At 45.2% G+C, this 27911-nt stretch overlaps 1 protein-coding gene across 2 annotated transcripts in view; it reads right to left on the bottom strand.

Moving 5' to 3' along the window:
* Window positions 1–16812, bottom strand: part of EGFR (epidermal growth factor receptor) — a 200648-nt gene extending 183836 nt beyond the window's left edge. For both annotated transcript variants that reach the window (XM_021703751.2, XM_044920162.1), the window contains exon 1: window positions 16471–16812. In XM_021703751.2, coding sequence (XP_021559426.1) covers window positions 16471–16558 — 88 coding nt within the window. In that variant the 5' untranslated portion in view covers window positions 16559–16812. The remainder of the gene's footprint in view (window positions 1–16470) is intronic.
* Window positions 16813–27911: the final 11099 nt, after the last annotated feature.

Genomic DNA, 27911 nt, shown 5'->3' with positions numbered 1-27911 from the left:
TAATGTATGGGGATTAACATAAGAATAAAAAAAAAAAAAAAGAGGTTTTCCCTCCAGGGATTTAGATATTCAGGTAAAGGAGGAGAAGCATGCTACCTTGCTGCGACTCTTTTTTAACCCTATTTTTAAAATAATTTGTAACTTAGAGCAAATTGAAGTAGCAGTAAGAGGAGTCTCACTTTTAAAGGGCTATTTTTTGTTATATATACCAAAACAGAATAAATTCATTGCCTTGACTGAAATCCCATACCTTCTTTGAGATCCTGAATTTCCTAATAAAATATGAGCGTTAGCCTATAAGGTTTTATCTTCTCTACGAAGTGACTGTGAGTACACTATTTAAAACTTTTATTGCAGTATAACATAAATGTAGAAAAGTGTACAGACTAAAACTGTGCAGCTCCATGAATTTTTTACCAAATGAATACATCTGTGTAATCACTATCTAAATAAAAAAACATGACATCATCAGCATTCCAGAAGACCTCATCTAGGGCACCTATACTTGATATAAAAAAGGCAAATTAGGACAAATAGATGAAAACAAACATGGGCTGAACAGGCGGTACATACACAAAAACCCAAACCATTTGTGATTTGAATAGAAGATAAACTTAGTTCATGCAAACTGACCCAAAAACTACAAGAGAGTGTTTGGTTTGTCCAGTCAATGAAAGAAAACCCATCTCTCTCTCTGTTTCTCCTTTTTTTTTTTTTTTTGTTTCAAGTTTTTATTTAAATTCTGGTTAGTTGATATATAGTGTAATATTTGTTTCAGGAGTACAAACCAGTGATTCATCACTTACATACAACACTCAGTGCTCATCACAAGTGCCCTCCCTAATACTCATCACCCACCTAGCCCATCCGCCCACCCACCTCCCCTCCAGCAACCCTCAGTTTGTTCTCTATAGTTACAGAGTCTCTCATACGGTTTGTCTCCCTCTCTTTTGTTTCCTTTCCCCCATGTTCATCTGTTTTGTCTCTTAAATTCCACAAATGAATGAAATCATATGGTATTTGTCTTTCTCTGACTAACTTGTTTCACTTAGCATAATACACTCTAGGTCCATTTACATTGTTGCAAATGGCAAGATTCCATTATTTTTGGTGGCTGAGTAATATTCCTATATATATATAGGAGTACATATACATATAATGCAATATATAATATATATGCATACACACACACCACATCTTCTTTATCCATTATCCATTTTTCAGTTGATAGACAGTTGGGCTGTTTCCATATTTTCGCTACTGTAGATAATGTTGCTAGAAGCACAGGGAGGCATGTATCCCTTCGAATTAGTATTTTTGTGTTTTTTTGAGTAAATACCCAGTTGCGTGATTGCTGGGTTGTAGGGCAGTTCTGTTTTAAACTTTTTGAGGAACCTCTATACTGTTTTTCTATCTCTCTGTTTCTCAATCTGTCTGCCTACCTATGCTTTTCCTCTATCCCTTTTTCCCTTTCCCCTCATTCCTGCATGGCCTCCAAGAGTTAAAGACCAAAAAGCGTAAAAAGTAACTTCTAAACAGTATTATGAACACGATGATTTCTATAATACCATCTCACTAGCTAATTAAAACAGTGAGCGTTTAGCCTAGGTCAATATTAGATAAAGATGTCAAACTAAATATTTAAAACTTCCTACTAAGATGTTACCATTGGGGGAGGTTAGGGAGAGGGTGCGCCGACCTGACCTCCCTGTGCCTATTTTGCAACTTCCTGTGAATCTGTAATTCTTTCAAAATAAAAAGCTAGTAACAAAAAGCTCTGCTATTGCAGCAAACCACTATTCTTATTTATGTAACATGGTCAGCGTTTTGTTTTCAGTATGATTTTTCTAAGAACTACAGCAATTTTAAAAAATCTAAACTTCTCTGTTAACCTCTAAAAAAAATACTGAAAAGAAGTGAGACCAAAATATTAAGTTCAAACAAATACCTACTCTAAAATGTGTTTTGAAAGTGAAGAATGTAATGCTGAAAACATTATCTAGGGTATGCATAATAGTTAACTGCCTTAATTCTTCCTTTCTAACCACACATTCCCCCTGCCCTACACTCACCCCCTGCCGCTGCTTTAACACTAAAAAATAAATGCTAACCATGAAGTTAATACTAAAAGAAAAAAAAGAAAAAGTGTGCCTCCCAGAGCCTTACATATAGGTAGTGAGAGTCTCTTCCTTTTGTGTCTCTTATGTTTCCAAATGGAGTGCTCCGGGCAGGTTACATCTCCACGACTACGCCGTAGTGAGTCCCGAAAGCTCACGGATGGAGAAAACTGGCCCAAAGGTTAGATCCACCCCGTTCAACCCACTTGTAAATCAAATAATTTCAGAAATCGTCTGTTTAATAAAGCAGGCTGCTAGCCGTAGTTACAAGATAAATTATCATCTTTGAACTGTTAGCTTTTCCATTTTTGGTGTTTCTTGCAGCAAAAGAAATTTATTTTTACTCACAGATATAAAACAACTTTAAAAATAACTTTAATATACTGCTGGTAGGAAATAGCAAGTCTCTGACCAGTCTGCTACCTTGCAAATTTGATAACAATGATCGAGAGATTGACGCACTTTTCCTGGTCCATATAAACACCTGCAGGCCCTGCTATTAAGAACCAGGGGAAGAACAGGGACCAAAGGCAGGTGTGAGGATGGAGTCCCAGAGGAAAGTATCAGTCAGATCAAATAATAATTAAAAGAGAGAATGCATACCCATTATTTTCTCTCTTTAGAAAGCTTAACTGTTGCCGAAAGGGCCGAGGGCTCCAGGGTGTTTGCCTTCCTCCCGGTGTCCAGGGGACCCTGAAGACATGAAGGCTGGATGGGAGAACCGTGCATGCCCCTCATGGCCACGTATGCCACGAAAGGGGAGAAAGAATGAGCAGGAGAAAACAGACAAAACAATAGCCTTCACATTAGCCATAACAAGTCTGAAAGTAAAAACAGCACCGGAATAAATCAGTGGGCTGTACAATGAAATGAAGAGCATTTCAAAGGCTGGCCCAGAGCCACGCAGGAAAACAACAATCCTCTTTCAAGGGAAAGTAAGGCCCACCATGGAAGGAAAGAGGGGTCAAATGGTTGTGCCCTGGGGGTCCTGAGATGGGCAGCGAGGGGGCAAAGCGAGCTGAGCCTTCCCCTGCCTGGGTCCTGTGGCCTTTCAAGGGCCCGAGAGCAGGGCAGACATCCGGCGCAGACATCAGCCGTGAAGGGCATGAGCTCCCCAATCACAGGCCAGAGTCTACCCTTCCTAGGCAGATGACCTTGGGTAAGTGAGAGGACCTTCCTAAACCTCAGGTTCCTCTACACCTACAATAGGGTCATTAAGGTCATGGTGAGGGGCATAGGTCACGGTGCGAGTCAGCCCTTCAAACAGATAACATCCAGGCCTTCTAGAATGTGCTCCGGGGACAGGCCCTGTGCCCTCCTTCCTCTACACAAATCATCCCACTCCATCCTCACCAGCCCCATGAGATAAGTGCCATTATTTATTTATTTTTTTTTAAGATTTATTTATTTTTGAGAGAGCGAGCATGGGAGGAGGGGCAGAGGGAGAGAGAGTCTTAAGCAGACTCCTCGCTGAGCATGGAGCCCGATGCAGGGCTTGGTCTCACCACCCTGAGATCATGACCAGCGTCAAAACCAAGAGTCAGAAGCCTAACCGACTGCGTCACCCAGGTGCCCCAAGGTAAGTGCCCTTATTATCATCATTCTGCAGATGAGGAAACCAGGACTCCCAGTAGTTACTCAACTTGGCCAACAGCACCCTGCAACCAAAGTGGGGCCTGGGTCCAGAGACAGCACCCCTGTCTGTCACATCCTGCACGGTCCCATACGTGTGGAGGAGACGAAGCCTTAGTGCATTACTTTTATCCAAAGAAAAGCACCACACAACAGGTCTAGAGATTTTTTTTTTTTTTTGGTATATTTATTGTCTTGCATACTCATTTTAGTCCCATGTATACATTTTGGTTTTCCTACTTATAAAAATATTTAACATCAAATAGATGCTAGCTATAAGAAGGTTATTATTGCCTTTTCGGGAACAACAACAAAAACATCCATCAAATGTTAGATTAGTCTAGAATCACTGGCCTAATGCATTCCTTAGCCTATTATAATCATGTTCAGATTGAGAAAATTATAGACATGATCATTTCAGACACACTTAGAACCAGAGGACTTTCACAAGCATCCACCTAGAGGAGCCTTTAAGAGCAGAGTTATGCCGGGTGCCTGGGTGGCTCAGTTGGCTAAGCGACTGCCTTCAGCTCGGGTCATGACCCTGGAGTCCCGGGATCGAGTCCCGCATCGGGCTCCCTGCTCGGCGGGGAGTCTGCTTCTCCCTCTGACCCTCCTCCCTCTCATGCTCTCTCTCTCAAATAAATAAATAAAATCTTTAAAAAAAAAAAAAAGAGCAGAGTTATGCCAAGAGCCCTAAACAATTGGCACAGGTGGCTTTTTTGACCTCTGGCTTGGTCAGTCCCCTTCACCCCGAAAACGTAGTCAACTCTTGGCTGAGGAAGTGTCCCCTTTTCCTCTGAGTCACAAAACCCTGGAATATTTTTCCCATTTTTTTTAAAGATTTTTTATTTATTTGATAGAGACACAGCAAGAGAGGGAACACAAGCAGGGGGAGTGGGAGAGGGAGAAGCAGGCTTCCCGTGGAGCAGGGAGCCCGATGCGGGACTTGATCCCAGGACCCTGGGATCATGACCTGAGCTGAAGGCAGATGCTTAACGACTGAGCCACCCAGGCGCCCCTATTTTTCCCATTTTTAATCAATGACCTATGCATTCCACTTTGCAGCCAGAAAGAAAAAAATACAAAGGGACAGAGATTCTTCGGGAGAATCTATACCAGCGAGTGGGCGTACCCACCTGATAGGCGACCAGAAGCGTCTGCTGCAAAATACTACTACCAACAGGGAGTGTGGTCGAGTCCAAGGGCCAGACAGATGCCGTCGCCCACACAGATGGCCAGGAGACCAAGCAGTCACCCATCTCTGGAGTCAGTGTTCCCCTGTAAGCATTACCCTGGTCAATCATGTCATGATACACATCCCCCCCGCCCAAAAAAAATATGAGAACCAATCTGGATCGCACCAGGTTCTGCTTACTCCATATTGGAATGCTCAAAAGAAGTGTGTGCAGGTGAAGCTTCACCAGGTCAAACTGTCCTTGTAAGGAAATTCATCTGCAGACGACTTGGCCCCCTGAGAGGCGCACTGAACCTCTAACACAATGCTGCTTCCTCAGACAGAGACAGACTTGCTGAGCTCATTGTTCTCTCTCCACCTCTAAGAAGACACCTATTGAGTTGACCTGTTTGATGGTCCCTTTCAAAATCACCAGGTATTAATTAGTTATTATCTATTACTTTTAAAACTACTCTTGAACTTAGCCCAGGCCTTTTTGGGCTTAGCAGAACATCTTGTGAACAGGACCTGTGACGATCAGGAGATCAGCACTACTGTTATTACACTATGTGGTACCTAGTGGTTCCCTTTTAATTAAAATTCAACCTTGTAAATAGTGTTCAGAAGTCACCCAACCCATAAAATTTCGACTAGACTACAAGCCTGCATTCAGCTACCACCTGCTCGACCTCTTCCCCTATCACCTAGATGAGAGAAAGCAAGCCCAGAAGGGAAATAAAGTCTGACCTCCTCCCAGAACAACATCCGAGGAGGAAAGAAAAACATTCCCCCAAACTGCAAGAGAAGTATATACACTACTGGAAATTTTCCCCACCCTGGCACCCCATTTTCACCGGTTTCATTAGAATGGTTCAGGCCCTGAATTCATGCCTACTTATTTTCCTGGCTATCGTTTGAACGTTTTGTTTTCGCAACTGGGCAACATTATGAATATGTAGCAGCCATTGCCCAACACTCTCAAAGCCTGGCTTTTCTAGCCAAGACTTTAAGAACAAGGCTCCGGCATGAGGGAAGATGGGCTCAGATAACCACCCAGGTCTTCAATCCGTCTGGGACTTTTCCCATTCGATGCCTCTGCTCCAAACCAGGCACATCACTGAGTTTGCATTTAAACGAGAGACAGAGAGAGAGAGAGAGAGAGAGAGTCTTTAGAAGTCAAAAGCGAAGTGAAAAACTGAGCAACTAGTCTGACACTTCATGCTGTCCCATTTCACCAAATTGCTCAACTTTGTCTATTCTGCCTTGGCTGGGCGGACTTTTGTTGATTGAAGGTGAAGTGGCATAGCTTTTGCCCAAATAATTTTTGCAACGCATAGAGGCCAATTCCTAAGCAAGCCACCCTGAAAATCAATACACTAACTGCATGCTGACTGGAAAATTTACTTATTCAACAAAAGATGCATCACCTTTGGCTCTTTAAAAAAAAAAAAAAAAAAAGTTTTCCCTGAGTGATATTCTCTAAACCTCTACAACATCAATGACAACTAAAGATCATTTATTCAGTTTACATACGGGACTTTTTCCTACTTTGCTTTATTATTAAGAAATATAAATGTGCGTGGGGGGAATTTCTGCTGGAGTGCTGAAGTTTCCACTATGTCAGAAACAAATAATAAGAAAAGAAGTTCTTTCCTTCCTAATGGAGGAAAATAAACACCGTATTCTGAAATTTCTTTTGGAAAAGGTATACCACCATCAATGACAGATCTACTAACTGTCACATCACACATTGTATTCATTCAAACGAGGACACTCCTCTAAGTGAGAACTGTGATTTCTGTAATAATTTCTCCTTAAAGTCAACGCTTCCATGTATGATCTCAGGCAGAACGGCTTCTTATAAAGGATCTGATATAGAAAACCAGCAATCCTGGAGTGTCCACAATTCGTTAAATTTGTCTTCTTCATAATAGCTATTTATACACCTTAACGAGTTTAAGTGTGTGCTTCATTTAAATCACAGAAATGACTCTACAGATCTGTGTGTGTTACCGCATTTTGCCGTAGGCATTGCTGACTGACCCAACTGCTACATCAAGTTGCTTTCTCTCTTCATTTTTACCTCGAGTATTTATAGGTCTGGCAATTTACAGAAGTTCACGACACAACTTCAAAAAGTCATAGTTCTAATTTCTAAAGGAGATGTTTTCCAGGCTCATAAATTTATTGCCCTGTATCATATGAAATGTGCAATTACAATGTATAAGAGACTTAACTCTAAAAAAAAAAAACAAAACTTTATAACAAGAAAAAAGTGGGAAAGAACAAAACTGGAGCAGAATATACCAAAACTGTGAGGGGCACTGGGTACAAGGAATAGAAGTGTAACAAAAAAATTTGAGAATATTCTATGTTAGTCTTTCCATTCACAAATAGGACTACCACCGAGGGGAGGCATCAATAGTTAAAAAGCAATGGTGTCTTAAAGGAGGAGGAAGGCGAGTTTTGGAGACATTTGATACTGGTGTAAGGAAACGGTGTCTGTTGTACGGCAGGAAAACCTCCCTGCACCTAATGTTGACTAGCTTGGTGATCATGGGCAAACTGCAGAATCGCTGAAAGCCTGAGTCCCTCACCTTCAACGTGCATAATTATCCCCATCCTGTGGGGTTGTTAGGAAGCTTGGAGAGATGGATGTTAAGGCATTGTGAAAACTGTAAAGTGCTATACAAATGCAAGGTGTTATTATTATTATGACATCAGTGTTTTAACATCTAAATCACAGAGACAGCACACTTATTATTTACAAGTTTAAATATGTATCTTGTACGCATTTAGATTGGCTTTTAATTTCATAGATGTTTGCAGCTGCTAGGAGCCATCAAACCATCTAGTTTAGTTATTTTATGGAAGCTGAAACTGGGAAGGTAGATCCTAACCGGTTTTCTCTATTATAACTAACAACAGATTGCAGGGGGAGAAAAATGCATTAAGTCATGTCCTAAGAAAAACTCCCTGAGCAATACAACTTTTGAAGGAAGGATACACGTCTATTCATATTTGTATTAAAAATAATCATAAACACTGAATGCCTCTGACGTTCTAACTTGAAAAAACTACATAATATATTTTTGCAGTCATTTGTCAAAATTTTTCATTTACAGTCATACATCAAAATTTTCTTTCTTGGTGAAGATTCATTCATAACCGCTTGCAAAAAAGAAAGAGAGGAAGGAAGCAGGAAAGGAAGGAAGGGAGGGAGGACAGATTAAGGCAATACATTATTCTCACTCATAAATACAGTGCATGCATACAGTCTATTAAACCACCAGGAAATGCCAGCAGAGGTAAAGAAAGCAAGAAGTAGCTATAAGGATAAGGTTTCTGATTCTCTATTAACTTTGCAGCAAATCAAAGCCAAGAAAATGTTCTGAAACTCATCATAGGGAAAGGCCTCCCTAAAATCAGTATCTTAAAAGCCAACAGGTGGCATAATAATTCTTCAACAACCACCTTTCTTTTTTCTGGCATTCATGTGGAATCAAAAGTAGATGAAATTGGCGGGTTCTGGGTTTTTTTTTCTTTTCTTGGAAAAGAGATGATAATTATTTAAATTTCTAATACTGTGTTAAAATATACTTTCAAAAACGGATCTTGAAAGTTAGTACTAGTGGGCGCCTGGGTGGCTCAGTTGTTAAGCATCTGCCTTCGGCTCAGGTCATGATCCCAGGGTGCTGGGATCGAGCCCCACATCGGGCTCCTTGCTCAGCGGGGAGCCTACTTCTCCCTCTCCCACTCCCCTGCTTGTGTTCCCTCTCTCGCTGTGTCTCTCTCTGTCGAATAAATAAATAAAATCTTTAAAAAAAAAAAAAAGAAAGAAAAAGTTAGTACTAGAACACACTTCAAATGGTTTGTCTAATCGATCTTGCTCAGCACAATTTAACCATCTGCTACGACTTGTGATATATAAGAATGAACTAGGAGATGCTGTGTAAACACAGACAAGCTGGCAGTTGTCAGATATTCAGTGTTTGCTGGTAAATAAGCAAACCCAGGTTTTTGACATTATAAAACAATCTTTCTGAAATCTCATTTATGCTGGTAAGAACTTTTCCAGGCACACATGCCCATCCTTGAGGACTAGCACAGATTCAATAAGTGATTTGTTTTTATTCCAGACTCTAAAATAGGGATGAATTTATGAGTATGGGCAAATAAACTAAAACATGCACAATTTTTTCCCCTCAAAATGTTAAGTTTGTCATATCGGAGGGATTATATGCAATGCACCAATTTTCTACAAAACCTGGAGTAAAAGAAAGGATCTTTCAAACAGTTATAAGGATATCATTATATCATGTGTAAGGAAACGCAATCATGACATTATGGCAATCATGACATTATGCAGCATGCACAGGCCTGCGTGTGCACAGTGGTAAACCTTCAGGTATCACGTTTCTGGTTTTAAAGGAAAATCCTTCAAAAATGTTCTTAAAACCGCTGCTAAGTAAAGTGGTCTAGAACCACTTCTGTATTTCCTCTTACATAAAGGCATGCGTACCCAAGGGAGAACCAACGGCCATACTTTACCCTTTGTTACAAATCTACCTGTTTCCAAATGCTCTCTGCAAATCAACAGGTTAATCTGTGCAATTTCCAACAGTGAATCAGGACACAGATGTCCTCTCACAAGTGGCAGTGGTTCCCCAGTTAATCTAAGAGACCCTTTCTGACTTCAGTGTGACCCGGCGTGCACTGATTATGTCTAGAATTATGAAGACTTTTGTCTCTCTCTTTGTTTTCTGTAGGAGTTAAATAAAGGATGTCAAGTAATCATTTTTCTTATTCATAACAAGTTGTAAAGGGCCAAATCATGCTCCCGGGAAGAATGCTAGAACTATCAACTATAATCCAGATTCTAGTTCAATTCTTCACATCCGGCCATAAGTTTTAAAAATGCCATTTTCATTTTTAGATGTAAAATGTGTCACCTCCCAGGCACTTTACTTTTGACGTTCTAAGTTTCCTCGTAGTCGTTTAGGAAAATGAAGCAGGAAATTCTAAAACCTTAGCAGGTGCTCTAATAAGACATTCACATTTATACGATGACAGGTGACAGTGTCGTCAATAAGAAATGCGGGATGCCCAATGTGTGGCATTATACAAATGCGACTCCCAAGGTTCTTATATGCACACTACATTACTTATCAGTTGCTCATAACTGCAACTGATCAGGCTGCTAACCCACAGCAGCCTAGTGAAGAAAGCAGCCGGTAATCCAGAACCCAGCCTGGATCCATACGGATGGAGACAGCGAGCATGAGACAGCCTGGGGGAGGGCTCTCTTATGGCCAAAGACAATACGTGCAATTGAGACATCTCATAAAATGACAATTCAAGGCCACGCTGCTCTCTTGGGCTCTGGACCTGTATACTCTACCGGCCCCTCGACTTTTCCATCTGGGCACTTCGCATCCACCCAACCGACTCTTTTCCTCCTGCAGCATTCACAGCCTCTGTGAGTGGCGACAGTGTTTATCCTACCTTCCAAGCCAGAACCCTGTGTGTCACCTGGGATCCTCTATGTCTTGTCCTGGTTACACATTAACTGCCTCCAGGTCAGCCGGAGTCACTTTTCTGCATCCTCTCGGCTCTCCCGCCCGCATCTCTCCTGGCCCGCAGAAGTCAGCTCTCTCCCTATTTCCACTGTTGCCTGCGCAGTCCACTCCCCACCTTGCTGCTAGAGTCCTCTTTCTCAAACACCAGACCCCTCGTGCCAGTTCCCAGCTTAGATGTCCCCGGTGCACCTCCCCTCGGACGGGAGGACAGCAGCGAAGCCCTCGTGAAGGGTAGCCGCCCCATCTCCCCTTTCACCTCCCATCACACTGGATAATAAGCAGTGCTCCTCGGGCCTTTGCAACTACTGGACCTACTCTTGGGATGCCTTCGTATTGTAGTCTCCAGGGAAATAGCCACAGCTTGGGGTGGATACCTGGCCCCCTCTCCAGGTGGAATTAAAAGCAAAGAGTAATACCAGAATTCATCCTGTACAGAATTCTATCATTGCTTCTGTGACGCACTGGTTATCTAGAGATATCTCTTCTCCTGGCTGACTAAAGGGCAAGTACCAACTCTGATTCGTTCCTAAGTCTCCAAATGCGGATGAACAGTTCAAACTGCTCACTGCGGTTCACGCACAAAGAAAATAAAAGCTTAAGTTGTAATAGGTAGCACTTCGTGTCCTTATACTCTAAGGACAAACAATAGAGGTTAACTTATGTAATTATTTCTACTAAATCAGGGCCAGGTGTGTTGGCCCACCAGCATGAGCTAGAACTTGGAGCGAAGAAGGAAATTCTATCCCCCTGTGTTCACTTTCACATACTACTTTCTGAAGCAAGCTGCTGAAATTTGGTAGGAGTAGAATATATTTTAAGCATATGCAATTCACAGATGCTTAGTCAACAGGGTCAGGCATTTGATATTATACTTCAGGGCCTTCAGAGATTAAAATGTCAAATCCAGCACTTAGTTTCTAACAGGGCTAAGTAAACAAGCCACCGCTGCTCACTGGCCCTAAAATACCCCTCCTGCTCCCAGCTGGCTGGGGGAACTTTCTAGACAACTGAATTGAGTGTGTCTATCTAAATGTGTAGGAAGGAGGCTGTACCTAATGACTCTGAAAAAGTGAAAATTTCAGTCAAACCGGTTATTTGACATAAGCTTGGATCCTTGCCTGAATTCAAACTAACCTGCTCATGCCCATGGGCTGGATGGCAGACTATCCTGAGATGTTGTGCAAAGAGCCAACTGTTGGAATTGTCTTCGAGAAGACAACCTTTTTTGGGAGGAAAATGAAAAAGAAGGAACGGACAGAAGCTATGACGTCAATGGGAATGGCCCATGGGAACAAGTTTTATATTCTATTCCCTACGTGTTGATGGCTTAAGAATAAAACAGTAATAACTGAGGCCAAAAGTGTTTATGATAATTACAAATGTCCAAAAGTGACAGAAGAAAACAAAGTGAAAGTAGTTCAGTACAGATCTGAAGAGCAGAATCTAGTTTTGAAACTGTACATGGAAACAATGCCTGGGTGAACGAACCATTCTAGAACTTTGAGCTTTTGAATGTTTCTCAAAACATACCCCTGTTATTAAAACCTAACTTTAAATCAGCCCATTTCTACTGGACTTACTAAGTCCAAATTAAAACACACACACAGACACACAACTTTCACAGCAAGCCACAGGGCAAGGGCCAAATGATTTCCCAGGTGGGTCCTTCAACAAGCTGAGCGTCCCTAACATTCTGATCCCACCCTAATGCTGGGGCCTCGGGCACCAGCGTGGGGCTATCTTCCCTGAACATCCATAATCATCAATTTAATATTAGAGTTGGCTTGCCACTCCTGTCAGAAAAGTTTCAGACACTAGCTGCTGGTCCTGACGCTCAGATCAAAGGGGAGGAAAAAAAAAAAAAGGGAGTATTTTCTTTTTACACAGGGCGGAATCCTTCATCTTCACTGACACTACCTCTAAAAACATTTCAAAACACATTAGTGCTATCACGTGGACCAAGTCTAATTATGTAGCACAATGGATTTTGGCAATCGGCTTCTTCAAACCTCAGAATAGGTTTTTGAAAAATTACAGACTAGGAAACTAAATACATAAAGCTGGAAATAATGGTCAAAAACCTACTGGAGGCATCAACCAGTTACTGCCAGACAGAGCTACACAGGTGTGAATACATGACAGATACATAGATTTCTGGTCTCCTTTTCAGATTTGGAAAGCAATTTACTAACACACATCCTCCTTGACTTATGATGGGGCTGTGTCCCCACAAGCCTATTGTAAAGTAAAAATATTTTAAGTTGAAAATGCATTTAATACACCTAACCTACCAAACATCGTTGCTTAGCCTAACCTACCTTAAACGTGCTCAGAACACTTACAATCAGCCTACAGGTGGATAAACTCTAACACGAAGTCTATTTTACATGAAGTGTTGAATATCTCACGTAATTTATCGAATTCTGTCCTAAAAGTGAAGAACAGGACGGTCGTCAGCGTGTCGGTCGTTGACCCTCGTAATTGTGTGGCTGCCACTCAGTATCACGGGAGAGGGGCCTACCGCATATCACCAGCCCGGGAAAAAATCCAAATGAAAATTCCAAGTACAGTTTCTACTTCATGTGCACTGCTTTCACACCACCATAAAATAAAAACTTTTAAGACAAACCATCGTAAATCGAAGACCATCTGTACTTAATTAATGGCTTAAAGAGTCACACTGTGGAAGCAATAGTAGAAACTATCAAGATCACTGCTGCCCCTTTTAACTCATAATGTCTGGCACATTCTGTGCACTCAATAAATAGTCCTTGAATTCAGAAATGAGGACTCAGGGGCCTGGAGCTGGTAAGTGACATGTCCGCCTTGACACAGCTGGAATGAGAAGACAGACCTCCTGGTTTCCAGGCCAGGACTGAACTGGGCTTCCTCACATCTGAACTCCTTACAGAAAAGAGGGTAGTGGTTCTTCACTTGGGATGCGGTTCAAAATCCTCTCATTTATTCCTCTTCAACACAGCCCAGACCTACTGAATGGAGAACGTCTTCAGAGAAGCCGCTGAGACAGGCTCCTCGCTTGAGAATTCTTGCAGTCTCCAGAACACCCCCCAGGCTCTCTTCTAGGGCAACACCTTGACCTCTCCATTTTGCAAGAGGGAGGGGCTTGCTTAACAACCCCCAAGCAATCTCCAAGCTCACTGCTGTTCTGGTGACTGAGCTGCCTCCACCTAAGGCAAGCAGAGTGACTACTGAGGAAATGAGCAAGAGTCTAGACCACCAAATAGACATTTCACACAGAGACCAATCCTAAGGAACCCGTTCCCTGGTCCTCTTCCTCCCCGCTCCCAGCATCGGACGTTGGATGATCGCACACACCTGGGCTGGCTGTCCTGAAACCAGAACTCGCACAGGGCGGTGGAGTTAGGTGGTTGAGGCAGGACTCTAGGGTGAGAAGGCCTGAGTTTGAATCCTGGCTCTGCTTCTCACGAAATGTGGAAGTCCCTTTACTTCTCTGTACCTCAGTTCCTCATTTTATAAATAGAGTACCCACTACGTATGCTTCATGTAAGGATTAAAAGGACACTTAAAACAGTGTTTGACAGTACGAAGTGCAATAAGAACAGAAGATACCGTATCTTAGAGCCAAAAAAGTCTCTCTAAAATGAACCAATTTTCTTGAACAGACTGAATTTGATATGGGTCTTTAACACCTTTTGGAAAAATATCTCATTTTATATTTTTAATAATTTACCCTTTGAAATTGTTTGCTTAATGTTACTTTAACAGAATGACATTTGTTCGCCTACTCTCACAATTTTATTCAGGAGCATTCTGTTTAAGCGAATACAGGACAGTCAAATTAAGTGGTATTTATATTTTTCTCAGAAACAAATCTCCAAGCGCTAATAGCAGTGTTCAAAGGGGTAATAGCAAAGAGCTGTGAACACTTCTGGAGTAAAAAAAAAAAAAAAGTGATGCTTTGGAGGTGCTCCAAGAGTCAATTTAAAATAAGGCGGGGGGTCCCCTGAGGCAGAGAGGGAGAGATACCACCTGCCTGAGAGGACTCTATCTTGGGCTGATTCAGGAGCAGGACCACAGTCTCCAGGACTCCCAGCAGAGACGAAGGTGAGCCCTTCAGACCCCTTAGAGGACGCAAAGCTTTCCACCAGCTCTGTCAGTGATAAGACCAATCGCTTATTACTGAAATCACCCCCCACCTCCTCTTTCCTATATTTTGCAAGATTGTTAACACTCCAGATGTTCCAAAAGATTGTATGTTCCATACACCGGCAGGTAATCTTTCCAGAGACTTTACCAGTCTCTTCCTCACCGAAGTGACTCCCAAACCTGGCTGCCCAACAGAATCACCAGAGGACCTTTTAAAAATCCTGATGCCCAGGTCTCATCCCAGACCAATGAAATCAGAATGTCTGGGGGTGGGAGCCAGACATCAGTTTTCGTTTTGTTTTGTTTTGTTTTGTTAAAATCCTACGTGATTCTAACGTGCAACAAAGTTTGGGAACCACTGGTTTATGCGTTAATGCTCCCCAAGCAAACTCACTCAGCACCAAACCCGGACTCCCTATGCCAATGACATCAACAGCAAGTACCGACCTGACTCCTGGAACCCGGGTTGCTTGATTTTGAAATTGTGTAATTAAACCTTCTGAGGCATGTTTCTCATGTCAAGTGGGTTTATGGCCAGCAGTCACGAAGCCAGACTCGCTCATGTTCAGTCTGGACATTTGGCACCCATGAACCATGGATATCGGTCCTTTTTTAAAAAATTAATATTTTGGTTGGCCCAATGTCAAACTCCCCCAAAAGCTAAAAGGAACATCCCAAAGAGAAAATCTCGGGATTCTGAGAAGGAAAGTTTGCTGTGAGCCTTATTTTGAAAAAACCGTGGGGACCTGATGGGTTCCGCCCCTATGAAGTTCGGCAGCAGGACCCAGCTGTCCCGCCGCTGCTGGTCCCACCGCTCTGTCCAGCTTCACCTTAACGCCTGGATACGCAACCAAAGGGCTGCAGGTGGGGGCAAATCTCGGAAGTTCCCGGGAAGCGACGACTTAGCGAAACCCCACCAGCCCGAGGGGCGTGGACGCCTGGGTGGGAGCTCTGGGCTGGCCAGGAGCCTGGGTCCCCCCGACCTGCAGGAGGATGGAGAACCGGGCAAGCGTCGGGGGGTCTGCGCCCAAGGGGCGGGTCCGGCCCCACCCCCTTTTTTGTTTAAGACGAAACCACGCCTTTCCTTCCCCGTAGTCTCAGGTAGAGGCAGACACGAGACCCTCGGGGCTCTCAGCTCAGGGTTACAGCACCACACCCGGGAAACGGGCTTGCAGGGTCCTGCGACCCACCCAGGCCTGGACCCGGGCCGGCAAGGCCGGGTCCAGCCGAGGGGCTCAAGTACGAGACCCGGGTGTAAGGAGGACGTGCGGTGGGTCTGCTTGGGAAGCCGCCTGTCCCGGGAGGCCCGAGGAGTGAGATGGATTCCCGGGGGGGCGGGGGGGGGGGCGCTGTCGTTCCCCAGCTTCCCAAAGCCCCTCGGGCGCGCGCCCCGGGCCCGGCCTGGCCCTTCGGGAGGACAAGCGCGGGGCGCACGTGCGGGAACGCTAGCCCGCCCCGCGGGAACCAGAGCCGCCCCGCGCCAAGTTTTTGCCTTCGTCCGCGGACCCCGCACAGGAGGCCAGGAAAGTGAGGACGGAAAGTTGCGAGCGCTCTGGGGCGCCGAGCTCCAGCCGGTGGTTCCCACACCCCGCCCGCAGCCCCGCTGCCCTGCGCTGGGAGCCTCCCGTCCTGGGCCGCCTTAGACTCGCTCAGCCCAGAAACGAAACGTCCCGTTCCTCCCACAGCCCCGGCCAGAAGCGCAGCTGATCCTCAAGGAAACAGGAAAGGAGGGGCGGGAGGCGCGGGACGCCGAGCCGGTGCGGCGAGCGCGAGCTGGGCCGGCTGCCGGTCGGAGCGCGTCGGGAGGCGGCGTGCGGCCGGCGGGGCTCGCCCTTACCTTTCTTTTCCTCCAGCGCCGGACTCGCCTGGAAGTGCGCAGCCAGCAGTGCCAGGAGCGCGGCTCCCACCGTGCCGGAGGGTCGCATCGCTGCCGCCAGGCGCTGGCTCCGGGTCTCCGCAATTAGTCAGGACCGAGTCGGGCGGCCGTGCGCGGCGACGGCCGCGGCGGCGAGACAGGACTCGGGTGGACGCGGAGGTAGCCCGTCGTCCGGTCTGGGAGGCGGCAGCCGCCGGGCTCGCTCGGGACTAGCTCGGGACTCGCTCGGGACTCGTTCCGGACTCGGGCCGCCCTGACCGCGGGCGTACACACCGTGCCGGGGGCGGAGGCTGCTGCCGCCGCGCTGCGGGGGCTGCCCAGACGTCTAGCTCGCGGGGGCGGGGGCCGGGGAGGCTGGGCTGGAAGGAGGAGGGACCAGGCGGAGGAGGAGGGATCGGGAGGAGCCGAGGAGGAGCGCCGTGCTTGGAGAAGGGAGGAAGAATCCGCAGCGAAGACCGCAGGCGGCCACCGACTGGGGAGGTGACGGACGGCGGTGGCCCCTGTGGGCCCGAGCGCACCCGGGAGGGCCGGCGTGCAGGGAGGAGGCGGCGTCCGGGAGCCAGCGGGCGCCCTGAGGAGTTCGTTTCCGAGTGGGACGTTCCCCGCGCTCTCCCTCAAGTCCCAGTCCTCGCGACTGGCCCAGTTACTCAGTGACCCAACCTCCGTTGAGCCAGATTCGTACCAGGGTTCCCCATTTTCGCCTTTCGTCCCTCCAACTTGCGGAGCAAAGTTGTACCAGCTCCAGGCAAACCGGCCGCGCCTTAGGCCCAAGGCCAGATAATGGCAGGGCTGGGAAACCACTCCTTTATTCTGGCTCCCAACTCCTCCACTGCACCCCAGGATCCTAATGGGGGTCAGAGGCTGGCCTGGCAGCCGAGTCGTTCCTCGCCGCGTCCGCCTGGCAGGAGTGCCAAGCATCTGAGTTGCAGCTCTCAAGTCCGAGAGTCCTTCACATCCTGTCAAGCACCCTAGAAATTGGCCGAAATAAGGGAACCCAACTCTGGCTCAGAGGCAGGCCTTGGAAAATACTAGTTGAATGAATGCATGAGTACCGAGAGAGTCCACAGCATTTCATATGCCAGGAACCAGCCAGGAGTAGCTAAAAAGCAAACACCGTGTTGTCAATTCGCAAAAGACAAGCGCTTCGAATAAAGGCTTAACACAAACACCTGTGGAGACACTTAAGAAGCGAGGTGCCCCACTGCCCTGAGACAGCCAGGTAACTCAAGCAGGAGAAAGGCCGGGGAAATTCACTAAGGGTTCGGCCAGAAGAAATTGGACTTTCTCCCGCTGCAGAGACTTGAGCTAAATTGCGTTTGCAAAGTAGGGCCTGTTCTCACTGTTCCTTCCCAGACCGGACAGATAGACTCTGGCCCCATTCTACAACCAAACTCCCTCCTCTCCTCACAAGATTCGTTATTGACATTCAGGCCCAGTTCAACACTGGTCGCCCTACTGTTCGAGTAGGAATCACCACCAACCTAAAGTAAATGGAGTTAGAGCCCAGAACTTTCCTGCTGCTGGAAGACGGGTCCAGAGCACAGGGTTTCTCACCATCCATAGGACCTGTATTTTTTCATGTGAATGTAGAGTCATTCTTGTTTGTTCCTTTGTTTTAACAAATAAGAACAACCGCTGAGCCTTCTGAACTCATTTAGCCCCTTTGAGAAGAAGGCTATGACGATTCTGCAAGCCATGTTTTGGTTTCCTCCACTTGCTCCGAACAAGGACTTAAAGCAGTTTGCAAAGAAACACAACCACGCAAGCGACACAAGCTGGAGAAGAGCAAACCAGAAACATCACAGAGGAACACAGAATGAATCTGGAAGTGAGTCTTAGAGAAGATCTGCACACAACAAAGTCCTGTGCATTTACCTGACAAGACCACAGATTTGGGTCTAACACTTCTGTCAAGGAAACATGATGGTGGCACAAATCATAGTGTCCACATGTTAAAACACCAGTCAATTAAAGCTACACCTAATTTTTTAAGACTGCATAGCAATTTCTTCCATGAGCCCTTCCAAAGAAGACTATGTGTAGACTTTAGAGTTCTCACTGGCCACTTCTTTGTAATAGTACTAACCTTCGTAGTGATAATCTCGTTCTACCAGCCTTTGATCTGATCTGATCTGATGGCATCTCAGGAAGCAAAGCTTTAGGAAAACAATTACTCAAGGAGGCAGTGGGACACTTCAGAAACACCATTTGATACTGGGTTGGTCCTGAGGAATGGATAGGAATGGATGAACTTAACATCCTACTGGGGTACCTATCTCAAGTTTGAGTTTCTCCTCTGAGTTTGTGATGTAAGGGGTGACATTCCAGATGATTTTGTACTCTTTGGCAGGTTTGTGGGGTGTACTGAGAATGTGTTACTTGTGAAGGGAAAAACTATATGGCCAACCTTGCAAGAATGGCATCCTCTTAAGAGAACAGAGCTGTGGCCAGACTGGGCCTTGCATAAAGGATGCTCAGGCACCCCAGTCTCTGCAGAGAGTGCTCCCAGGGCATGTACCAGGCCACATGCCAGGAAAAGGCCACCACCATCATCACCACCATAGGAATAGCAGGGACAGCCCCAACTCCATGCTAAGTACTGCTCAGAAATTAGCTCATCTGACTACCTGTTAGCTCGGTTATACTTCATTTGCTTTTCGTATCAAGATGACATTCCATGACACTGGCTTGGAAAGGTTAAATAAATAACTTCCCCAATGTACCAAAGAATGATTTGCTAGCCATGAAGCCAGCCTTGAACCCAAATCAAGGCCATGTTCTCCATCACTCTAATACTACAGCTTTTCAAGTAGAGACATCAGGACCCGAAATTCTATTTCAGAATATGTCTCGGAATGTTTTTAGAGAAGTTACAACCAAAATTTCTGCTTGGCCAAAAAATTTCTGGGTAAAGCACCATGCACACCATACGAGCAGGTAGGTATTGAGACTCTACTATTTCCCATATTAAATCTCATATGGTCCATCAATTTTCATAACACAGGTTATTCATTCTCTTTGCCAGCTACAAATCAGAAACTGTTTTGCTCCTCTGATGAGCAGTTTTCCTCTTTTTGAGCTTTCTGAGTATTTTAAATAAGTGTTTAATCTTTTCTAGAAGAACATGGTGGTGAGTCCCCTGCAACCACACACTCTGTGGAACGGGAAGAGAAATGGGTTATTTGACAGGGTAAAGAAAGGGTGTCAAATATTTTAAGTTCCTTCTTAGACAAGAGGCATTTGAGGGCAAAGCAAAGAGTGATGAGGAAAAACACCAGATTGGCAGATTTCAAAATTTTTAAAAACAGTCTTTAGGAAACTACTAGAGCTGTCTAAAAGTGGAATGAGCTGCCTCTGAATGGAATGGTTTCTCATCCTCAGGAAGCTTTGCATGCAGGAGCAATACTAAGGGAGGTTGTGAATTAAGGGCTGAACTAAGTCCCTTCCAATCCAAAATTCCAAAAGAACACGCATTTCTAAAATAGGTTCCCATTTCAATGTGCATGCATTCAGCAGCTCTTCTGAAGATATATTTTAAGAAGACGCAAGAATGCAGTAAAGGGGTTGCCTCTGGGGACGAGAATTAGCTGGGGGTAGGGGTTGGAAGGCGGCTTATTTTTCAAAGGTCCTTTTATACCTTTGCCATTTTGTACTGTGAATAGGCATCACCTAATCACCTGTTTCTGTAAGTTAAGGGTCAGTGACCTCAGTAGGCCCCCTGCTGAGGTTGGGAGGGGGCTCTGCTGGTGACAGACTTTCTTGGTATCTTCAGCCATTTATTCTCTCCCTTTGAGTCAAGTTATTTGCACTTGACTCTGAGTTGAGACCTATCTCTGGCCCAGTAGGAAAGAAGCTGCTTCTTTTTCAGAGGTAATATGCTGACACAAAACTGCTGAGGCATTCATTTGTCATTAGTATTCTTATTAGCATTATATGTCATTAGTATTCTTCATTATCTCTAGGGTTGAGGGTTACGTAATGCTTAAAAAGCAGGATCACATTTTGGAATGCCAGTTTCTGGCATGGCTGAGATGTTTGTTAATTACTTTGCAAGGGATCTTGTAGGAAGTTTCTGGATCTTGCACAATGCTTTGCCCATGTTAAAGGTTTAAAACAGATTAAATAATTTTGTCCAAGGTATTACTACTTGTGTCAGGGATAGTTATAACCAGAAACATTAGCCTCAGGGCTGCAACTGGTGGCCTGAAGACCAAGTTCAGGATACAGATGTGGCTCGTGTGGTCCATTCAGTGTTTCTTTTAATTGAATTAAAGGCAACATTTAAAAATCAGGACATTTCACATTCAAAATACGGAATTTGTGTTTCTTTTGAAAAGGGGTCAGTGCTGGTCAACTGGGTCTGCTTTCAAGCCACATGGCAATATGCTGGGTGATTAACTGTCCCCTTCAGAAAGGATATTCTGTCTCCAGCTTGCACCGACATCACGAAGCTTGATTCATCAGTTCACGGATCCTGTGTGGCTAACTGTAGGCATTCAAGTTTGCAAGTGCACCCTTCCTGGTTAAACGATACTACTGTCAACCATGCTGTAGGTATGGTTCTCATCTCTGGTTTTCCTTATCTTCCCTTGTCTTTCCAGCTCACCCTCGCTCACCTCATGTGTGGGCATATGCGTTTGTTGATAGATTTTGGTCCAGAGGTCATAATACACTGTATATCACGATAGACCTCATCTTAAATTAGCAGAGTTCAAATTTTAGCACGTTTCGATTTTTTTTTTTTCAAAAAACACAGATGTTTATCACCGCTCATGCTAATACCATTATCATGGGTGACATTCTACAGGCATATATTTTAATTGATATATACATATATATCAATTTTAGTTTATGTATTATTATATATATAATTATATATATAATAATTCAGTTAGACATTACCAGAGACAGACTCCTGTTGTAGGATAGAGAAAGAAGACCTGCTTCTCAATGGATGATGTAGGTACAATAACCATGTACCGTGAGCTAACCATGAGGTGGCAATGGTTGAAAATCGGGGGTAGGAGGTGGGGGTTTAGGAGGGTGCCTGGACTAAATATTATTGCTTATCTTGCAAATCAGCAAGTTTTGTCTAGCTTATCTGTTTATAATAAATGATAATAAATGATAAAATATGTGCTTCATTAGGAAACAACTAGAGACATTTTGAGTTATTTTAGCTATTTGTAATTTAATTATTTGATTAATATAATTATGTCTCTTCTCACATAATAAAGGTCATGTGGCAAAGACCTATTGTCAAGCTTATATTCTTCTAAATGGGAATTCAGGAAACTTCACAAATTAAGAGAATTGTGTCACTTTATTTTTCTTCACAAAGAATACAGATGCAGTGAATAAAGGATTTATCTGTACTAAACAAGAAAAAAATCACTTTTGAGGAAGTCTCCAGAAGTTAGATTAAAAGTGGCATTTTAATTTTTTTTAAGACTTTCTTTTTTAAGTAATCTCTACACCCAACATGGGGTTTGCACTTAACCCTGAGATCAAGAGTCATGGGCTCTCCCGACTGAGTCAGCCAGGTGCCCCTCAAAGTGGCATTTTTAGATGGTGGCGGGGTCTGTGGGGTCTGTAAGGAGGAGGATATTGTGGGTTAAAAATGATCAACAGGGCTAGAGAAATCCAAGTTAATTGCTTTTCTATTTCTTCGATTGAATGGAAAATGAGACATTGTTGCAGTTGTTAATTTTGCAGAACTGAGCCCCAAGAAAGCCTGAGTTTCCACTTAGACTGGGGAGGGACATCAGAGATAGGGCCCTGCCATTTTTCAGATGACAGGGTGAGCACCTTGTCCAGATGAATTGTTTCGGGAGGAGAAGGATTAATAAATAACATTTCAGTAATAAAATAAAACACAACGGAGTTCTCGGGGCTGTTAGCTATTGTATGAAAATTCACAGTTGGAATAAATGGCATTTACTCTACATTCCCCGAGTCGGGAGTGGCTGGGAGACAGAGGTCAGTCACCAGTTGCTGTGCTCATAGAAATTATAGTCAGCCTGCAAAAGGTCACCTAGACTAGCCAGATGTGTGTGTGTAAGAATAAGAACCTTTCTACCTTAATCATCATTTTCACTGATTTCCAACCACCCAAAATAGGATGTTTTACTATTCTACTATGAAAATCAATTCTCAGTGCCTGCATTTGGGGAGATTACTGTGTCATTGGAGATTAGTGAGTTGTTCTGATAGTGTGGCATTTAGTTTTGCTACCTAGTAAGATGATTTGGCAAGTGCCTACTGCCTTTCCGTCTGAGTAATCTCGCTTGAGAACAATTCATTGTAGCCCAGTGGGGAAATGTAGAGTGTGTCCCTCAGGATCTGGCTAGCCCATCCCCCAAGGGAAGATGGTGGTACTTTCTGGTCCCCTGGCAGTCAGCTGTATGCCATGTTAGTGGAGGGAAATGGATCCCTTCTGGGTAGAAGCTCTTGGAAGCGGGATAGGCTTCCCTGAGACACCTTTTCCCTCTTTCTTGTTGGCTGGTAATGCTCCGGAGAGGGGCTTCCTTCTCAGCCTGGACCCGCAATCGGAATTGATGACAAGGAGCACATCCTTCTGCTGGACCCCTGGGTGACTTCTACATGATGGGCATGAAGAGTGGGAGAGAATCATCCCTTTCAGGCTATCAGGATTTTCAGGGGGTTTTTTGGTTTTTTTTAAAGAATTTTTTTTTTTTTTTAAGATTTTACTTATTTGGGGGGAGAGAGAGAGAGTGAGTGCAGGAGCAGAGGGGGGCGGGGAAGAGGGAAAAGCAGACTCCCCACTGAGCAGGGAGCCTGACGACCAGCCAGGCTCGAGCCCAGGACCCAGGATCATGACCTGAGCTGAAGGCAGATGCTTAACCGACTGAGCCACCCAGGTGCCCCTCAGTTTATTTCTTACTCCCTTATACCCAAACATACTTTAACTTATACAAGAAGAATTCAACCCCTAATTAAATATTTGCATATTTTACGTATACTTCATATTAAATTGTTTTCTGTTTGATACATAAGCATTCATATATATGTTTCTATAATAAATACGTGATACCTAAATGGGGTGTCTCTCAATCACATGGGGGCCCCCAAATGTGGGGTGATGATCAGGTGGAAGCCAGTGGCTTGGGCAGAAAAAGGATTCACCTGAGGCAGAACAAAGGAGATAGAAGTGTATTGAATATACCCCAAGGGAGCCGTGCACGGGACAACAGAGGAGGAGGCTGTCTGCCACGAGGTAGTGGGCGCAAGCTGTTTTTAAAGGGGGAAGATGAGGAGGTAGGGCGACATACGGAATTCTCCCTCTTTTTGGTAACTGTGCCCAGTTGTAAGTAGCCCATTGGTCAGCTACGGCCTGTGGATATTTTGAGGTGGGTCCCATTGCTCAAGCCTGTTTGCCTAAAAACAATATACATATTAATATTCCGTATATTTATATACACACACCTTTTTTTTTTTTTTTTTACTGGCAGGGGGTGGACATGAAGTAACCACATGAACTAAAAAATTGCCATTAACTAAATGTGACTTTGAGGGACGCCTGGGTGGCTCAGTCGGTTAAGTGTCAGCCTTTGGCTTGGGTCATTATTCTGGGGCCCTGGGATCGAGTCCCGCATCAGGCTCCCTGCTCAGCAGGGAGTCTGCTTCGCCCTCTCCTGTTCCCCCTGCTTGTGCACTCTCTCTCTCTCTGACCAATAAATAAAATCTTTTTTAAAAAATAAAAATAAGTAAATGCGACTTTGAGCATGTTTAATTTTTTTGATCTTTCCAACCAAAAGCCTTAGTTTTTCCCCTCTGTAAATTGGCGTAAATGTTTGCCCCACAGGTTTGTTATGACTTGAAATAATGTAGTCACCTAGCACATAGCTTGACAAAAACTGCCACGTACATATGTTTTTGGAGCTATGGGTTGCATATATAACATTCTTTCATTTCTCTGAGTTCTTCTCTTGTCTTGTCTTTTTTTTTTAAGACTTTATTTTGACACAGAGAGAGAACAAGCAGGGGGAGTGGCAGGCAGAGGGAGAGCGAGAGGCAGGCCTCCCGCTGAGCAGGGAGCCCGATGCGGGACTCCATCCCAGGACCCTGGGACCATGACCTGAGCCGAAGGCAGACGCTTAACCATCTGAGCCACCCAGGCGCCCCTGGAGTTTTCTGTATATGCAGACAGAACAGTAAACAAAGACTGATCACTGGCTCAGCTCTGAGCCCCCCTGTCATGGAGTGCACCCCCTTAGATTTATCCTTCAGTTGGTCTTCACGGTCATACGAACAATCTAAACATAGAACTGGTCATTAATTTTTTTTAATTAAAAAAAAGAAGACCCCCCCCCTTCCCCATGGCATAACTTAGCAACAATGATTTTTCTCTGAGATTTCTAATTATGAACTTTGAGGACCAGCCTTGTTCCTGGCCTTCAAAAGAACTATTTGTTATAGCAGCTGCAGGGGGAAAAAAGGGCAATGAATGTCCCAAAGAGGGCTGGCACCCACACTCGGTGCTCCAGCCGTCTGCAGATGGACGTGCTAACAGGGACCACGCGATATACTCCATCAACTGGCACTTGCCAGCACCTCAGCACAAAAGCTCCCCGATTGCCTTTCTTCAAAGGTTGCTTTCAATCCCACTCCCCTTCCTGTGGGGTGGGGGTGGGGAGAAGTCTCGGGTTCCAGACTGATCTTGGGATCTTAGAGCAGCTGTGAAGGTGAAAGTTAGCTGTATTCAAGCCGGAGGGATTTGGAGGCCCAGTGCAGGGAGTGGGAGGAGGAGGCTGGTGGTGCTCGGAGTGCCTCTGCACAGACTGGAGGCAGTTGCCTGGGGAAACCCCAGAGCCTCCTGCCCGCAGCGCCCCCAGGCACTTGGCCAGGATTTCTGTGGGATTTTGACATTGTAGAGCTTCACCTGAGTGAGACGTGTGGGAAGCTGGCCCTGCATCTGAGCCACACCTTGGGATATGTATGCATGGTGTTTGTAATTCCTTCTTTTTATTATGTTTGCCCTCTTTTTTTTTTTTTCCTCCTGGGGAGCTTTTTTGTCTCTGTAAATCTTTCACTTTTAAATGAGGGCTTGGAAGCCGGACAAGCCAGGGAGAATTGAGGGGCGTTCCCCGGGTTCTGCAGGATGGAGAAGGGGAATATTGGTTCCTTTCCACGCCCCCCTCCTCCTTTTCTGAGATTTGGGATGCTTCTCAAGTTTCTCTTTGAAATTGTTAGATTTCCTGCAGTGCCTTTTGCCCAGCACCTGCAGAAGATGTCTCCAGGGAAACTGGCTGGGGCAGTTTCTGTTTCAGCTGGGCTTTATTGAGTGCGGACACCTGGGTCCTCAGGGAACCAGCGAAAGGCGCAGTGCGTTGAGCTCCTAGCTCCACCATAGGAGTCCTGGCCCTCCCCAGAGGGGGCATGTCCCAAGATGCGGGGCTCCCCAGATAAGCATGGGGATGCCTCTTCTCCCCAACGTATTGTTTTGCTCTACGTTTAACCTAGACGGAGCCAGGGTTCTCCTGGTCAGCCTGCTTTGGCGTAGAGCTGAGTGTGTCCTCCAGCACCCACTCCCCTCACCCTAGTCCATGGCCACATCTTCTGGGGGAAACACCCCACCCCGCTGAAGCTGGGGAGCAGAGAAGCTCTCATCTGCTCTGTGTCACCTAATCTCTATGTTTCCCCTACTGCTAGCCCTTGGGTAGGTCAGTCGGCTATGTTTTTACTGGGGTATGACATCTTTACTTATCCCTGGAAGATCTAATGCCCCCAAGTTCTACATAAAAGATTAAGATAAATTCTGTGGCTTCGGGCAGCTTCATGGACCAGTCTGGTCCGTGATGTGTCTTGCATTAACCTCGGGCTGCTCTCTGGGTACAGAAGACAGGAAGAGACTGTCTCTGGAAAATGCAGTTCTTCTGCCTCATGTTCCAGCGCCTTTTAACTCCTGCAGGGCCCCCTTCCCCTGGTTCCAGGATTCTGGCTAGAATGTTACCCGACCCCAAGGCAGAGGAATTAGGCCTCTGCTATGAACAGACAATCCAGGACCAGCTCCAGGATGCTGTGCCCTCTCCAAGGTGGGTGTTGTTTTTTTTTTTTAAGATTTTATTTATTTATTTGACACAGAAGGGTGGGGGGGATGGGGCAAGCACAAGCAGGGGGAGGGGCAGGCAGAGGGAGAAGCAGGCTCCCCGCTGTACAAGGAGCCTGACGCGTGGGGCTGGATCCCAGGACTCTGGGAACATGACCGGAGCTGAAGGCCAACGCTTGACCGACTGAGCCACCCAGGTGCCTCAGAAGGGAGCATTTGAATACATGGAGAAGAGTCAGTGAGACAGAGGTCTGGAAGGAGACCTTGTTTATACGGGGGCAGCAAGAAAGCCAGTGTGGCTGGAATGGAGTAGAGAGTGGGAGAGGGGCAGGAGCTGAGATCACAGGGGCAGAGAGACCACAGGGCCTTGGTAGGGCATTGTAACGTTTTCAGCTTTTACTGAAAGATAAATGGAGAAAAAATTGGAAGACTTGGAACAGAGAAGCGACATGCATGATTGACTCAGGTCTTAACTGGATCCCTTCTAGGGGGTGCTGTGTCCAGAATGGAATGAAGGTAGGGAAGAGGCTATTGCAATAACCCAGGTGAGACGTGGGCCTGGCTTGGCGCTGTGGAGATAATGACATGTGGCCAGATTCTGGATGTAGTTAGCTGTAAGAGCTGACACAAATTACTGATGAGTTGAATCTGGGGCATGAGAGAAAGACAAGAACCAACGATGACCTCAAGGCCTCGGTCAGCAAATAGGAGATGGTAGTCTTCACTGATATGGAAAACAGAAGAGGAAGAGCGGTTTGGAAGGGGGAAATCTAAGCATCCGGTTTTGAACTTGCTATGTGTGAGATCCTTTTAGATTTTCAAATGGAGATACTAGGTAGGGAGTTGGATCTTTAGGACAGAGGGCCAGCCACGAGATAAAAATTGGGATCATCAATATACAGATAGTACTCAAAGTCTTAAGGTTGAATGAGATCATAAAGGGATTAGTAGAGAATATACTTGCTAAGGACATGTGATTAGAGTCCTGAGCCCTGGGGCCTTCAATGTGAAACAGGCTCAGGAGATAAGGAGGAAAAAGCAAAGGAGAGGAGTGGCCCGATCTACTGTCTTGCAAGCAAGTTGAGAACAGGTTTCAATGGGGAGGGGTTAATCAGCTACATCAGAACATGCAGGTACATGAGTGGGATTCTTTCTGCCCTGGTACGGAGCTTCCTTTGATGTATATGCTATGATTTATTTTCCTGGTTCCTTACAGCAAGACATTCAGAGTATTTCCAAGCAATGCTAGAGGGGTAACCTGGAGTACTGATTTCACACATTAGCAAGTGAAATTTCTGAGTGTTTTGTTTCTGATTTTAAAGAGAAACTTTAT

This window comes from Neomonachus schauinslandi, chromosome 12, assembly GCF_002201575.2.
Source record: "Neomonachus schauinslandi chromosome 12, ASM220157v2, whole genome shotgun sequence".
NCBI classification, from domain to species: Eukaryota; Metazoa; Chordata; class Mammalia; order Carnivora; family Phocidae; genus Neomonachus; species Neomonachus schauinslandi.
This window is presented reverse-complemented; position numbering and strand designations above follow the sequence as displayed.